The sequence below is a fragment of the Phoxinus phoxinus genome (assembly GCF_949152265.1).
Source record: "Phoxinus phoxinus genome assembly, chromosome: 25".
NCBI lineage: Eukaryota > Metazoa > Chordata > Actinopteri > Cypriniformes > Leuciscidae > Phoxinus > Phoxinus phoxinus.
This window is the reverse complement of record NC_136900.1, coordinates 5,372,538-5,389,718: the sequence shown is the minus strand read 5'-3', so window position 1 is coordinate 5,389,718 and position 17,181 is coordinate 5,372,538. Positions and strand designations below refer to the sequence as shown.

Sequence of the window (17,181 nt, the reverse complement as noted above, 5' to 3'; positions counted from 1 at the left end):
TCCAGGTCGCAGATTTTGGTTGCTGGCAGCCAGCATGCCCAGAACAACAACTCAGTCAATCTCCAATAATGCCAGTGGTTCCTTAACCTGTAAGAAAAAAGATTAACAGACACACCGACACACAGCTTTTTCAAGGTTGGAAATGGCCAGGCTCTAACTATAAACAGGAGAGTCCTCCTACATCAAGATAATACGTTCTTTCTCAAGTGGGTGAAATGTCTTAAAAATGTACTTAATGAGATCATTATATTATATTTGTACATTATATCATATTTGTCCATAAAACCTGGTCCAGTGTTGTTTGGTTACCAACATTTTTCAAAATATGTTGTGTTTTACATAAGAAAGTAAGTCATACAAGCTTGAAAGTCATGAGGTGGAAAAAATTGAGGTGAGGGTGTTTTCATTTTGAGTGAGCTGCTTTTAAACTCAAGAAGGTAAGTCTGAATCAGAGTGGTGCCTTGGAGCAGAGTTTGCATGCTTTGCTTGTGTTTGCATTTCCTTACACATAAGGGCACAGTATCATTTACAGTATTAATGTTTGTAAGACATAAATACTCACTTTCTCTGAAGATCATGCAAACAATCAGTCTGGCTTCAAAAGCGGACACTCAACTAATTCTCATCCTGCTAGATATGTCTGCTGCCTTTGACACAGTTAACCACCAGATTCTCCTGTCAATCCTAAAGATGAAGGGCATCTCGGGAACTGCACTCTTGTGGTTCAAAGTCTTATCTCTCGGGTAGGTCATTTAGGGTGTCGTGGAGGGGTGAGGTGTCTAACATCTAGCTACTGGTGTGCCTCAGGGCTCAGTGCTTGGACCACTTCTCTTCTCCATCTACAATGACATCACTAGGATCTGTGATTCAGAAACATGGCTTTTCCTATCACTGCTACGCTGATGACACACAACTCTACCTCTTGTTCCAGCCTGATGATCCGACGGTAGCCGCTCGCATCTCAGCCTGCCTGACAGACATTCCTGGCTGGATGAAGGACCACCACCTTTCAACTAAACCTTGCGAAGACAGAGCTACTTGTAATCCCGGCTAACCCAGCACTTCATTACAACTTCACCATTCAGCTAGGCTCCTCATCCATAACTCTATCAAGGTCAGTCAGGAACCTTGGAGTTGTAATTGATGACAAACATTACTAGCACTGCCCGGTCATGCAGATTTGCCTTGTACAACATCAGAAGGATCAGGCCCTTCCTATCAGAGCATGCTACACAACTCCTTGTTCAGGCGCTTGTTCTATCCAGACTGGACTATTGTAATGCTCTCCTGGCAGGTCTCCCAGCTTGCACTGTCAAACCTCTGCAACTGATCCAGAATGCTGAGTGGTCTTCAACGAGGCGAAGAGAGCACACGCCACTCCTCTCCTCACAAAATTGCACTGGTTGCCGGTTGCATCAAATTCAAGTAACTGACCTTTGCCTACAAAAGAACCACTGACTCTGCTCCCTTTTACTTAAACTCATTACTTCAGACTTATGTGCCATCCAGAAACTTGCGCTCTGCAAGCGAGCGGCGTCTTGTGGTGCCATCTCAAAGAGGCACAAAATCTCTTTCTCTGACCTTGTCTGTTCCCTGCTGGTGGAATGATCTGCCTAACTCAACCAGTGCTGCTGAGTCCGTAGCCATTTTTAAGAAACTTCTGAAGACGTATATTTTTCGGCAGCACTTGATCCATTAATACTAACACTTTCTCTTCTATTCTATTCTCTCCTTCTATGTAAAAAAAAAGTACTATGTTAGATTGAACTGCGAAGGGTCATAGCACTTACATACTGTTGTCCTGTTGCTAGTTTAATTGCTTCTATTGTTCTCATTTGTAAGTCGCTTTGGATAAAAGAGTCTGCTAAATGAATAAATGTAAATGCGGCAGAAGATTTTCAAACCAAAAACTTCTGGATCATGAGGAGGGAAACACACACACACACACACAAATGAATATTAATGCGTTTCATAAAAACAATATTTGCATGGTGTGGGGTTACAAATTTAAGAATCCTATCCATAACATCACATGAAAAACTAAGGTGAATTGCAATGTATTGGACATTCAAGGTGAACATGAAGGCATCAATTCACTGATTAGATTCTCCAGTGAAGGGGTTTTGTCAGTCTTTGATCTTCCTACTGAAAGTCAAACTATGTGTGAATGTTTACATAGTCTTAGTTTGTGTGGCCATGTGATGTTTATACAATTGGGGGTTACCATTATCTTCACAGTTGGGGGTAATTGCCTGTATTTTCTTTAGATTATTTAGTGGTCATCTCTAAGGCTGTGTGTAAGATCAATACTTTTAAGGACTGTCCACTGAATGCCTATAAGATACCATGTGAAGTTCCCTAAGACTGCAGCGACCATCTCGTGTTCTCTATAAAGAATCCTGCTGAAGATACAAAAGCTTCTGAGTTTCCTACAATGGTTATTTTTACTATTTTATTTTGTTATTACAAATACGATCAAAGCAAAAGGTGGCCTTATGTCTACCCTTACGAAAAAGAAGTACAGTATACTTCAAGTTAATTTTATGAAGTATACTTAAGTAATGTTCAAGTATATTTTTAAGTATACTTTATGCAAGTATACTAATATCAATGTGTACTTGTAGTAAACTTGTAATTGTACTATTCCAATACTAAATTGGCCCACTTTTAGTACATAAAAATCTCTGAGCAGTGTGTGTGAATCTCTGAGCAGTGTGTGAATCTCTGAGCAGTGTGTGTGAACAGTGTGTGTGAATCTCTGAGCGTGTGAATCTCTGAACGGTGTGTGTGTGAATCTCTGAGCAGTGTGTGTGAATCTCTGAACGGTGTGTGTGTGTGAATCTCTGAGCAGTGTGTGTGAATCTCTGATTAGTGTGTGTGAATATTTGATTAGTGTGTGTGAATCTCTGAACAGTGTGTGTGAATCTCTGATTAGTGTGTTTGAATATCTGAGCAGTGTGTGTGAATCTCTGATCAGTGTGTGTGAATCTCTGATTAGTGTGTGTGAATCTCTGAGCAGTGTGTGTGTGAATCTCTGAACATAGTGTGCGAATCTCTGAGCAGTGTGTGTGAATCTCTGATTAGTGTGTGTGAATCTCTGATTAGTGTGTGTGAATCTCTGATTAGTGTGTTTGAATCTCTGAGCAGTGTGTTTGAATCTCTGAGCAGTGTGTGTGAATCTCTAGCAGTGTGTGTGAATCTCTGATTAGTGTGTGTGTGAATCTCTGAACACAGTGTGTGTCAGGGACTTTTTTGTCGAATATGGATTGCAAAATCTAACAGCCACTCAACGTTTTTCACATTAACATGGTTGATGAGTCCGAAATTTAACCCGGGATTAATGCTCAAAGTAATGCTCAAAGTATTATATTCTAGGTATGTTGGCATTAGTGGAATTGCACTAGCATGGTTTAAATCATACTTATCTGACCGTTATCAGTTTGTAGCAGTAAATGAAGAGATGTCTTATCAATCACAAGTTCAGTATGGCGTACCACAAGGCTCAGTACTAGTGTAACGGTTGAATAGACGCACCACAGGATCAGCCCCAAATAAAGAGAAACACTAGCAATGCCTTTTTTTCTGCGCATTTACTGCAATCATAAAATGGGACAGTGTTACAATCATCTGCTCTGGATTGACAATCTCTCTTCAGAGTGCTTCCCTCAAACTCATATTACAAGATGTATTTTCTTTACAGTATCTTAAATTGTTCCATTTAATAAAGTGCATAACACCAAAGGCATTTTTTTTATGTAGAACTAATAAGATTGATAAATTCTGGAAATTAATAAAACAATAATGAAACAAAATGAAAACACTTCATACCTGCAAGCATAAAATAGGACAGTGTTACAATCATCTGCTCTGGATTGACAATCTGCAAATACATCATTCAGTTAGTATATTGTCCCATATTCCTAATATGCAGGCAGCTTACAATATCAAAGTAACAATTCACAGTTTCAGTATCTTTAACACACATAATATGCTTTAAGGCATGAACTACATTACCCAAAATGCACTGCCGATTACTGGCGAGCATTTAATTCTGTGCCGCACAGATTAACCTCTCGTGTTATCAAAACGGAACTAAGTGAAACTCAGATCAACAATAACAGGCATCCTCATACCCATGAAAACTAACATAGGACATCAACTGATACTTCAGATGTTAGCGTTCATAAAAACATGACACAATCGCACGTTTAAAGCGATACAGTTTATGCACTATATTAAACACGGAAAAGCATCCATTTAACACACAACAGTCACCAACAGTATTACCACCATATTTCTGTATCTGTATTTCTATATATGTTCTGATTTCAATGTAACCTCTATTTAAAATGCTCTAAGACCTTGTTTGAGCTGCCCATTAACGGAGACACATACCTCTCTTCAGAGTGCTTCCCAACACGTGAGGAATATACCATTGATTGAAAAAGGTAGGTTTAATACCAAATCAGTAACACAAAAGAACACAACACATCTTTCTAATCAAACTCATTCAGTATAGAAAAGTAGTGTAATTATAATATACACAAACACTAAATGCTGGGTAAAACTATTACAATTCCCATACTGTGTTGATTTAATATTCCAACCTCCCCCACTTTAATGACATATGGATCATCCCTTGCTCAATTTCTCTCTGCACCTGATTGAGAAGCAACTCATCTCTGTAACAAAGTTTGATGAATTATGAATTTGTCACACCATTACATTAGCACCGTTTCTGTTCACTCTGTACATGCTACCATTAGGAGATATCATTAGGAAACATGGAATTAGCTTTCACTGTTATGCTGACGATACTCAGCTGTATATTTATTCAAAACCTACCAATTCACAAAATTAACGGAATGCATAGCTGATATAAAAAATTGGATGACTAGTAATTTCCTACTACTAAATTCAGAAAAAACAGATATTCTAATTATTGGACAAAAAACTTCCACACGTAATAACCTAGAGTACTATCTAACAATTGATGGCTGCTCTGTTAAGTCTTAATTGTCGGTTAGGAACCTGGGTGTGCTCTTTGATACCAATCTTTCATTTGAAAGTCATGTGTCTAGTATCTGTAAAACCGCTTTCTTCCATCTTAAAAATATATCTAAATTACGTCATATGCTCTCATGGAATAATGCAGAACAATTAGTTCATGCGTTTATGACCTCAAGGCTAGATTATTGTAATGCTCTACTGGGTGGTTGCCCTGCACGCTTAATAAACAAACTACAGCTGGTCCAAAACGCAGCAGCTTGAGTTCTTACCAGAACCAGGAAATATGACCATATTAGCCCCGTTCTATCAACACTGCATTGGCTGCCTATTAAACATCGTATACATTTTTAAATATTGCTGATCACTTACAAAGCACTAAATGGTTTAGCTCCGCAGTACTTGAGCGAGCTCTTAACGCATTATAGTCCTTCACGTCTACTGCGATCTCAAAATTCCGGCCAGTTAATAATACCTAGAATATCAAAATCGACTGCTGGCGGTAGATCCTTTTAGCACCAAAACTTTCGAACAGTCTTCCTAACATTGTCCGGGAAGCAGACACACTCTGTCAGTTCAAATCTAGACTAAAAACACATCTCTTCGGCCTAGCATACACATAACATATTATAGACTTCTATAATTCAATGTTAGGCTGCATAGTTTAGAACAGCCGGGACCGGGAACACTTCCCGTAAATCCTGATGTACTTGGTACATCATAAAAAGGATGGCGTCTACGCTAATATTAGTCTCTCTGTCTATCCCGAGGTTTACCGCTGTCCACCGGAACCAGGCCGTATCCAGATCTGATGAGGGACCAGCGACAGGACACGACGACGCCGCTGACCTGAAGTGTCAACCAGTCTCTCCTCCTCTCCAGTCCGACTTCAACCAACCGGAACTGGACAAATACTCTGATTCATTCTGACTTCTGACCTGTAATGCTCCTTTATCATAATCATACACTGTTCACTCGTTGGCCAGAGGAGAACTGGCCCCCGACTGACCCTGGGTTCTCCCAAGTTTTTTTCTCCATTCTGCCACCTGATGGAGTTTTGGTTCTTTGCCGCTGTTGCCTTGCCTTCTGGCTTGCTTAGTTGGGGACATTTAATATTCAACATTATAGATCTGCCTTAAAGGTGGACGATGATGAAATAGTTTTTTGTATTATTTTCATGTTATCACTGTGAAGCTGCTTTGATACAATCTGTATTGTAAAAAGCACTATATAAATAAAGGTGACTTGACTTGACTTGACTTGACTTGACTTGACTTGACCTTAGACCCTAGAATGACCTTATAATACTCCCCTTTCTTAAAGTGATTAAATAATGTATCACAATATTATAACTAGACTACATATAAAAAGCACATAACATACACTTTCAAATACATCACACACAACGCATAATAACAACTGTCACATATCGCATAATCCATTTTAATGTAAACCTTTAATATTAGTGGCAGTGTTTATTTAAATTGTGTGTGTCACAGCAATACTTATTTTCTATGTTCTCCCTGGTGATGTATCCTGATGTGATGTAATACTATAACACCATCTCCCCGTGTCACTGTCTCTGTCCCATCTAGTTTGCCACTTATTCATGTCCTTTTTCTTTACAAATCGATTTTGCCTCTTTTTTCTTATAACATCCTCTCTCTTGTCTAGTGCTTCTTCTTTTTATCAGATACCCCAACATGTGCTGGTACCCAACAAAAATACACCACTATTCCAGCCTCTTTCAATCTGTGTAATGATAAATATATCCATTAATAAATCTGCTTTGTCTGATTTATGTATTATACTAATTAAAGCTGAAGAAGAATCTGAGACCTATAGGCGTAGATCGGGGCACTGTGCATTGAATTATGGGCTGGCAATGGTTGGAAAACATCCAGATGGCAGATGCATACGTGGAGAAGTAACTGCGCTGTTTATGTCATCGTACAGAAAAGAAATATCATGTACTCAGAAGTGTTGCTCTAATGGGCTGGCTAAATTCTACTATGAGACAACAAAAATTGTTATCAATTTATTGCACCGGACTGGACTATAAGGATATAATCTGTTAAATCTATTAATTCTTCAAATGAACTGAGGAGGGCAGCAATACGCCATTGTAGCGTTTAGTCTGCCCCAAATATCAAAAGAAGAAGAAAATCCACTTTGATTAAGATTAAGACAGATAATCCTGAGGCAGATTTAGTCTATGCATTCCAATGTCAGATAACGGAGAGATATCAGGAACATATTATAATTTTTACAGATGGGTCAAAAGATCAAATAACTGGTGCTACAGGAGCAGCTTTTATTATTCAGAGGTGGAATGTCCAAGATTTTAAGAGAACATCAATTTTTTTAAGTGTATTCACAGTGGTATGCAGTGACTCAGTGTCAGCTATCAATAGTATTGGGAAAGGATCATCAAAGAGTAGACTAGACCTTGTATATGATATTTTAATAGCAATTAGAGATGTGAAAAGGAGAGGGGTAGACATTTCATTTATATGGGTTCCAGCTCATGTAGGCATTACATATAATGAAAAGGCTGATAAATTGGCTAAAATGGCTGTTCAAAAAGAGTCAATAGATGTAAATGTAAATTTATCTAAGGCAGAAGGTAAAAGTGTAGTGTGGCAGGAAACAATTTTAAAATGGCAAAAAAATGGGAACAAGAAGTCAAAGGGAGACATCTATTCAGGGTAAATAATAAAGTTAGTATCAATAAAAGCAGAGGGGGGAGCAGCCGTAAGGAACAGGTTATTATGTCTAGAATGAGAATTGGTCACACGTGTTTGAATAGCACTTTATTTATTATTGGAAAGCATTAGAGTGGACTGTGTTTATGTATGGAACCTGAGACAGTGGAGCATGTGTTGGTGTCGTGTAGGAGGTATGACCTTCAAAGGCAGGAATTATTCACAGAACTGAGAGAAATTGGTGTGGAAGATTTAACTCTGAAAACTATTTTAGGAGTAAGCGAGAGGGGAAAGTACTGTCTTTTAAAAATTTTAATAGACACTGGAGTATATAATAGAGTGTAATGTAATAGTGGGGTAGGCCCATAGATGGCAGCAATGCAATTTATTGGATGCCGGCTGCCGAAAAATCCCAAAGAAGAAGAAGAAGAAGAAGATCCACTTTGAGCCGAAGATAACATTCCCGAACCAGTGAAATCTGCCCTCAAAGAAGGCGCTCACCAAGACGGCCGACGACAGAGGGAAGAAACATCTAAAACCCAGAAAAAAAGAGAGTTATGCCAAATTACAAAGTTGAAGGGCTTTTCCTGTTCCCGCCGGTCTGGCCACACCCACCGGCAGCGCGTCATTCACATGGTAATGTCCTGAATGTGGGAAACGCCCCCGATCAACAGGATAAAACTGGCGGCAAACATTTGTTTGGCTTTATTGACTTTACTTCACGATGGCACTTCACGCACACGAGGAAGCTATTCGGATGATCACAGATAGTGAGGAAGAATCCACTTGTTCCTCAGAGTCAGAAGATGAAGACGTTGATGATGAAGGCCTGCAGTCCGATGATCAGTTTGATCCAGCGCAGGACACATTTTCTGAAGAGTAAGCCGGTTATTCTGATTTTAGTTATTAGTCGCATAACTGTTTCAAACCAATATGGCAAGACGGAAATCTACCAGTTTGTAATATGCTGAGTGAAATGTGTTGTCCTGTGGACTTTTAGTAGTACATCTAAATGTCTTCCAAAATAAGCGTATACATGTTATCTAATGTGGAGAGAGAGAGACATTTAGCAACAGAGTTTAACTGTGTTCTCCAACATCTGCTGAGGTGTAAATGTTTTGAATGTGAATAACAGAAGCGTGTCGATGCCCCATCAACAGCCATAAAGCGCGCAACCGTGTATCCGTTTAGTTTTAATGGTGATCATCAGCATCGTACATCCTGCAGTGTGTGTGTGTGTGTGTGTGTATATATATACATATATATATATATATATATATATTTCACATAATTTTTTATTTATTAATATTTAAATGTACATTTATAACTTGGTAATATGTTACCATTGCATCAAATTGCAAAAAACGAGAGTGTTTCTAATACTGTGGCTGTGTGAGTTACAGTGAAATCAACATCTTTCTCTTGACTGCCGTTATCAAGCTCTCTATTATTTTTACTATTTTTGAAAGTTGTAAAAAAAACTATTGTGACGTTTCTGTTGCTATTTGAGCAAATTAAAACACAAAAATGTATATGTAATGTAGTCTCTCATTCACCACTTTAGAATTTTACCCAACTGATGATTTTCTCTGGAAACCTGGAAATGTGAAAAGGCATGCACAACATAAGCTAACACATGTGTACTAATATTTGTGCTTATTTGTATTTGTAATATTTTTCCTTTCGTAGGAATGTGGTTCCTTCACGTGGACCTCACACAGGACGCAAACATCGTTCAGTTTTCAACGCGGTTGAGAATCTTAATGAGTAAGTGCACGTTTAACCCATCATTTTACAAGTGACATTATTTCACAGTGCATGTAATCAAAATTAATCTAAGCATAGTAGATGTGTATGGATGAATGTGTATAGCTTTTTAATGAGTGGGCAAAATATCAGTATTAATATTTGATAATGTTGTTGTGATCCTTTGGTCAACCTGCTCACTTTTGTCTTCTCCCCCCACAGATGTGAGAATGACAGTGGCCAGATTCCTGTTTTAAAGAGAACCAAGAAGACTCTGTCGTGGAGAGGAGAGACTGATGTCGATGTGGCTCCAAAGTCTCTGAGATTCCTGCCGGCTCGGGAACCTGGGCCGCAGTCGGGTCTTGCTGACTCACACTCTCCTATGAGTCTTTTCAAGCTGTTTTTCTCAGAGAGCACCATGTCAAATCTGTGCCACAACACAAACGCTCAGGCTGCCAGGGCACTCGCAAAGGGTCGCAAATACAGTTGGACAGATGTCAGTGTTGGCGAGCTGTACCGCTACATTGGACTTGTTTTCTACATGGCCTCTGTGAAGATGAGCTCCATCGCTGACTACTGGCGGCAGGACAGTCTCTTCTCTGTTCCTCTTCCCGCCACAGTCATGTCTAGGGACCGATACCGCACCATTTCATGGAATTTGCACATAAGTCACCCAGAGGCAGACGAGGCAAATGACAAGAAGAGGGGAACAGCTGAACATGACCAGCTCTTCAGGGTCAGACCCCTCATGGACAGCATACGTCTTGCGTGCAAAACCTTTTATCATCCCAGAAGAAATTTAGCTGTGAAGGAAAGACTGGTGGCATGCAGAGCAAATGGAGTAATGAGAAGATTCATGAAAGCCGAGCCAGTAAAGCTGGGCTTCAAGTTTTTTGTGCTGGCGGACTCGTCTAATGGATATACTGTGGACCTCTCTGTGTACACGGGCAAGAACATCTTTCCCACAGGCCGTGGGCTTTCTTATGATGCTGTGATGTCTCTTCTGGACAAGAAAGTTTTGGGCTCTGGGTACCATTTGTACATGGACGATTTCTATACAACTCCAAAGCTCTTAACAGACTTGTTTGCTATGAAGTTTGGTGCTTGTGGGACTTACAGAGACTCTAGGAAGGACTTCCCACAGAGCGCATCTAATTCACTGACCAAAAAGTCCAGCAGGGGATCCATCCGGTGGATTCGGGATGGGCCTCTTGTGTGTGTGAAGTGGATGGACAAACAAGAGGTGTCTGTTTGTTCCACCATCCATGCTGCCTATACAGGACAACGTGTGCAACGGCAAGTGAAAGCACAAGATGCACGGAAGACAAAGACTTTTCCTTGTCCGGCGCCTGTGACCGCGTACAACCAGCACATGACCGGTGTTGACCCGTCCGACCAGCTCTTGCAGTACTACACTGCACAGCACAACACCATGAAGTGGTACAGGAAAGTCTTTCTACACTTCTTGGACGTTGCTGCCGCCAATGCTTTCATATTGCACAAGGAGCTTCACGGAGACATGACGCACAATGCGTTTATGGAAGAGCTTGTTGGAGAGCTCTGTGGTGTGTCTGAGAAAGCAGATCCAGAACAGACCAGTAATGACCATGTGCCGGTTCCAGGAGCCGAGCTGACCTCCAATGTCAGACGTATTGCCACTGTTGGTCGCCGCATATGTGTGCATTGCAAAGCAGTGCGTGGCAAGAAGCAACAAACACCATGGAAATGCCAGGCATGTGACGTTCATTTGTGTCTTCAGTTGAACAGGAACTGTTTCCAGGAATGGCACAACAATGTGTGAGTGTTCAAACCTGGGTGCTCAACAATGTGCCTTCAATTACACGCCCTCTTTTTTTTATTTGGAGTAAACTGTACACTATTTTTGTAATAAACTAAGTTGAAAATGAGGAGACTTTTCTTTTTATTTTTTTCATATTAATAGACCCTTTACTGTACGTTCACACCGCCGGCGACGAGAGCGTCAAATTGGCCGAAAGCCATTCATTTTCAATGAGAGCCGGCGGTGAACTCCGGCGAGGGCGGCGCGGCGTCTCTTGGACGTCTCCCTGTTTACATACAGGGACATTAATTAAAAAGAAAGACGAATGGAAAAAGGTGTCTGAAATTGTTGGTGTTTTGTTACTTTCACATTTAAAAGATTTTAATAGGTTAACTTATACCCTACGTGTAGCCAGTATTCACAAACTATGATACTGATTTGTGTTCAGTTCTTATTTGCTTTGCGGCTACTTTAAATAAAGTTTTTTTTTTAAATCACGCATTCTAAAATCTACGTCGGAGCGCCAGAGAGTCCCCGAATCTCACGGCGTCGATGGCAGGGCGGCAAGAGCGAATTTTGCCGCTCTCGCCGGCGGTGGTGTGAACGTACAGTTAGGGAACGGATCAATATTTCCCTGGTTGCTGAATGCTGTATTTATGACCACTGGCACTGGCACTGTCTCCTGCACTGCTTTTATGAAACAATTAAATCAAAGGAGCATTATGATTCTAATACAATCTGGGCTGAATACTATTGAAGCTGGTTCACACCACTAAAAAAAATAAGGTAATTGTGACTTATCTAACAATTTGGACTTTTTTTGTGTATCTGTGTGTTTTTAATCTCAGAATTGCGAGATCTAAACTAGAAGGGAACAAAAGTCAGAATTGTATGGAAGCCCATTCCTGCCACATGTCGAAATTATGAGATTAAAAAGTAGAAATGACTTGCTGCTCATTGATCTGATGCGACCCGATACAGAATGATTTATGAACACATTTAGGAGTAGCGTATTTTAAACATGGTTTAATCGACTAACGATGTAGTTCTTGCCATATTTGCTGAACACCATGGAAGAACAAGCTTTGGCGCAGAAAGGAAACAATGGACATGGCTGCTTTCATTGAGCATATTCTGATGTTTATGTTCTGATGTCACAATTTATTTACAGAATTTTTTTTTTTTTTAGCCCTCTACGTTTTCCTTTTTTCTTTTTTGAGAATCCATGAAATCATAAAGTAATGTCAAGTCCAGTATGCTCTATCAGTACATACAGTTACCCGAGGGGGACGGTGTTCTGGGGAATCATTTCCATAAACATCAGAATATGGTGTCATGAAAGATTTCATCTGATAATTAATTGTCTTGTCCTCCACATGCTTGGTTTTGATCTTGTGAAATAACACAATAATTTATGTATTGTATTAGGATTTTTGTTTACAGTGCTATGAACTATTTTTCAAAACCTTTTCCCTAGATACATTTAATAAAGTGACAGCACTAAATATTCATATACAATTCGAAGAAACATCAAATGTTCCTTTTTCAGCAACACCGGGTGATTTGAGTTTTGCAAATAACTTTTACAGGCTTTTCCAAAATCACGGAAGTGACCTCGACGTCCGGGTTAGCGGTAGCATAAGCCATCAGGAAAGTGTTATTTAAATATAAAAGATTTACTTACGAGATACAACCTTGGATCCATTAGCGCCTGCACTAAGCCATTCGGCTGATATCTCTAAATAAGCTCTAACTTTAATAATGTTCTACCAAGTGAAAAACTTCTGGGGGGGGGGTGTTTGGCTCGAGGTCATGGTGCAAACACTTAAAAACTATTTTGACCCACTGGCCATCAGACTGTACAACAGCTCCTATGGCAGAGAGGACAATAGATAATTGGATCATTTTTACCTCCATTTGCACTGTTTACTGTGGCTACTGTGTCATAAGTTCATTTTATTTTAATATAGGTTTAATGCGTTTTAATGCATGTATGTTTTTTGTATGCTACTGGATACTTGAATTTCCCTCGGGATAAATAAAGTATATATCATAATCATCAAACAACCCTAGGTTGAAATTACTGTGAACCATCTCTTTAAGAACCACTCGTACCACTATGAATAGCTCTGATTTTGCAGTGAGTTTTGTATTATTATTATTTTAACTTAGTGGGACAGTCAAAACACAAACACAACAATTGTTCTTGCCGCCCATGATAGGCAGGGGGGCATGGTGAACGCACACAGCGGAGCGAGCAGACTTCTTCAGTGGCTCGTCTTCAGAGCTTTGTACAGCTTCCCTGCTCTGAGAGACAGCGTCAGGAACGTGGCTTTGTTTCCGGGCCTGCTGTCCCTGTCCCTGCCTCTGACTCTTTAAACCATGCGGACGCTTCAGCCACGGCTGTTGTGGCCTCACTGGCGGTTCATGCCACCACCGAGCAGCAGCAGAATGGCCGCTGAGGAGGAGCGAGAATGGACAGGGTGGTATAACACATGAGGGAAGATCACAGATTGTGCACTTGACTCATTGGCGGTGCGTTCCACTTCCTCGACTTTGATATTTAGTCGTGTACCTCGCCTCTTCGGGGCAAGGCCAAGGCAGCTAAACCTGAGGCAAGCCTAAAGCTCCCAGGCCTAAAAAGGCAGCTCCCAAAAAATAAAGTCCACTGTTTTTTCATCAGCGGCTCTTTTAAGAGCCACCCACTAACTCTCAAAATTAACAAATCATTTTGCTTTTTATTCAAAGGAAACCGTCAATAATTTACTTTTGACCACTTAAACTTGTGCAATCTAAACAAAAACTATACAATATTTTTTTGTCAAAAATAAGTGACCTAGTCTTGAATCACTCAAGTTGAGTGATCTATTTTATTCATATAAAAAATATATTAAAAATAGGATCTTATGAGGGTTCAGGCAGTGATCACAGTCCATATAGGATACAACACAGAATATATACCCACAACACGCTGGAGAATTGTGTGACAATGCAAACAACCCCACATCCGGCTATATGGGCGGTGATATAAAACTCCAATATTACATTAGGAACATAATATATAACATAGTATCAGAACAGAAGCCCATTGTGTGTGAAATGTGTACCGGTACTTTTGGTAGGAACAGTGTATAATATCCTATATAGATGTTATATGGTGTGCATATACATATAAAGTGTGCGTATCAAACCCTAGCATGTTGATATTGAAGTGAATTATTTGAGAAGCTTGTTTAAACCGTTATTTCAGTATATTTTAGTTCAAAAATTGTTTTACACATATTAACTGTATCCACAGAAAAAATACATTGTTAAATTATTATTAATTCCCTAAACATCTGTTAAGCATTGTCATGAAATTTCTATCACAAATATTTCAATAGTTTCAGCTCTTCTATCTTGATGGTCAGAAATACTTGATACATACTTATTTAGTGCATAATTATTCCCGCTAGAATAGGGGGCTGGGCTTTGGAGCGAAGGCCAGTGATTGGTTTGAATCTTTATAGACTCTAAACCAATGGGTGACCTGCACTCTCCTTTAAAGACTGTTAGTGGAGAGACACGGGTTTTCATTCTCTGAACTTCTTCTTAGAAGGTTTTAATAACTGCAGTAAAGAAAACAAAATGAGCGGAAGAGGTAAAACCGGCGGTAAAGCCAGAGCGAAGGCCAAGACTCGCTCCTCCAGGGCCGGACTGCAGTTCCCCGTCGGCCGTGTTCACAGGCTTCTCCGCAAAGGAAACTACGGCGAGCGGGTCGGAGCCGGAGCTCCAGTTTATTTGGCGGCAGTGCTCGAGTATCTGACCGCTGAGATCCTGGAGCTGGCTGGAAACGCCGCCCGGGACAACAAGAAGACCCGCATCATCCCCCGTCACCTGCAGCTGGCGGTGCGCAACGACGAGGAGCTCAACAAACTTCTTGGCCGAGTGACCATCGCTCAAGGCGGCGTGCTGCCCAACATCCAGGCCGTGCTACTGCCCAAGAAGACTGAGAAACCCTCCAAATCTAAATAAATGTATTCAAATCTGCTCTGTTTAGACCAAAAGGCTCTTTTAAGAGCCACCCATTTTATCTGATAGAGAGTGTTTTTCTTTATGTTTAAACACCACAAAGGTGTTTGGTGATGGTAATGACCCATCAAACCAGTAAAATATGATTGTTCCGCATCGATGATTTCAGGTAGCGTTACAGTCGTAGGTGTGCATATCTGTTATAAGCACATGATAATCCCCTAATGTGTTTTTGTCACTGAACTTGTCTCCCTTAAAATTAAAATATAGTTGGTCTACCTGATAATGTATTGAATACTTTAATAAATTATTTCAGAAAAAATAAATACAGCATTGTGAGTGTGGGTGAATGAAAGGAAAAATATTTAAAATGTGAAGGAAAAAAAAAAACTGGCAAAACAATCTAATTTTACGACTTTCTTTACTATGGTATTGTGTATGTAATGCAATGACATGCACACATTTCAAGAATGTACCGTAATTAACTACTTTATTTGGTGAATCAGATCATTTTCCTCATGGAAATGTAATTCCTGGGTAATGTAATTTTTTATTTTTATTAATTACATTTCTACCATTGCTGTAATATACAAATGTACTGATATCCATAATTGGAGCTCGACAAACTAGTTCTCGTAAAACTACATTTTTAACCCGTTTAATCCCACCGGTCACAATTGTGACCGCATATTTTTTCTTATTTCTGGAAGCTCTAAAAGTGTTGTTATTGGCTTTGGGCAAGACATTCAACTTTTAAAAGAAAAAATAGATTGTTTTGATTAAAATTTATAAATGTCATGTGACTGGTGTGAAAGGTCACATGACTAGATCAGTTTATTTCCTGCTTGCACATCTAGAAGAAGATGTCTTCCTCACACTACTACAAAAAGTAGTATATAAAACACCTTAATTAACAGATAGAACTATCAAATTTTGTACATATATTCTTTAAAGGGTCTACTACTGATATATTTTGAGAATTATACTCCTGCATATATATTTTGCTCGTAAGACACGTAAATTTGTTAACGGTCACAATTGTGACCGGTAGTATAACACAGTGTTTCAGTTGAAAACACAGGTTTTGGCTGTTAATCCTAGTTATCAATTGTTTATTATCACACAGTTTAAAACTATCAGATGTGTTGGACCTTCTAGACGTACTTGACCCCCCCCAAGTGCTGTGTGCAGCAAACAGAGGCATTTAAAAGTGATTGATAGTGATGGATCAGATAGGGAGTAACAGGGTGAAACGGCCTATTTGCCAGGTAGGTTATTGAATGGAGATTCAGAGGTGAAACATCTGGAGGATGAGGCAGATGTTCATGAGAACCAATTGGTGTGCGCCACACATCACCACAAACAACCCTTTCTACAATGTACGGCCCATTTTTTGTGCACTGAATGAGTGCACACACATCTCCCTGAAACTGGCCTATAGGCAGGGCCCAAGTATAGTCCTTGGTCTACTCTTGCCCATAGAGGTCTAGCCGAACAAGCGGAAGTTCATCCAGGGTGTAACTTTGTCCATGACAACCTTTTCATCTCACTAAACCTCCTTCATGAAATGACAAAGCGAGGTTATGGATGTCTTGGAATGTGTTGCGTAAATAGGCCTAATTGAATAATTTGTATGAATTCTGACTATGTGGTTTCCCACCGGTCACTATTGTGACCGAGTATAAAACCTAATATTTCACTAACTTAACCAACATAAAATCAATAAGGGCATAAAGTTTGTGTGTTAGGGAGGTCTAAGGAGTAAAATGCATGTATTCAAATTGCAAGAAAAAATTTGGGATTAAACGGGTTAATCACAATTGATATAATCAATTTGGGATTTCATAGACATGGGCTCAGTTTTGGCTGCTGATAACTCAAAATTCAGAACCAAATAAAAAAAAAGCTGTAAAATGTTTAAAAATGTTTTTT

General features: G+C 39.7%; 2 protein-coding genes across 2 annotated transcripts; both read left to right on the top strand.

Moving 5' to 3' along the window:
• Positions 1-8,340: 8,340 nt before the first annotated feature.
• Positions 8,341-13,749, top strand: LOC306993315 (piggyBac transposable element-derived protein 4-like). The gene is made up of 4 exons (XM_079603003.1): positions 8,341-8,591; positions 9,402-9,479; positions 9,681-11,255; positions 13,461-13,749. The coding sequence occupies exons 1-4, from the start codon at positions 8,437-8,439 to the stop codon at positions 13,615-13,617; spliced, it is 1,965 nt and encodes a 654-aa protein (XP_079459129.1). The 5' UTR covers positions 8,341-8,436; the 3' UTR covers positions 13,618-13,749.
• Positions 13,750-14,830: 1,081 nt separating this feature from the next.
• On the top strand, positions 14,831-15,709 carry LOC306993347 (histone H2A-like). The gene has a single exon (XM_079603052.1). The coding sequence runs from the start codon at positions 14,866-14,868 to the stop codon at positions 15,250-15,252; it is 387 nt and encodes a 128-aa protein (XP_079459178.1). The 5' UTR covers positions 14,831-14,865; the 3' UTR covers positions 15,253-15,709.
• The last annotated feature ends 1,472 nt before the right edge of the window (positions 15,710-17,181 follow it).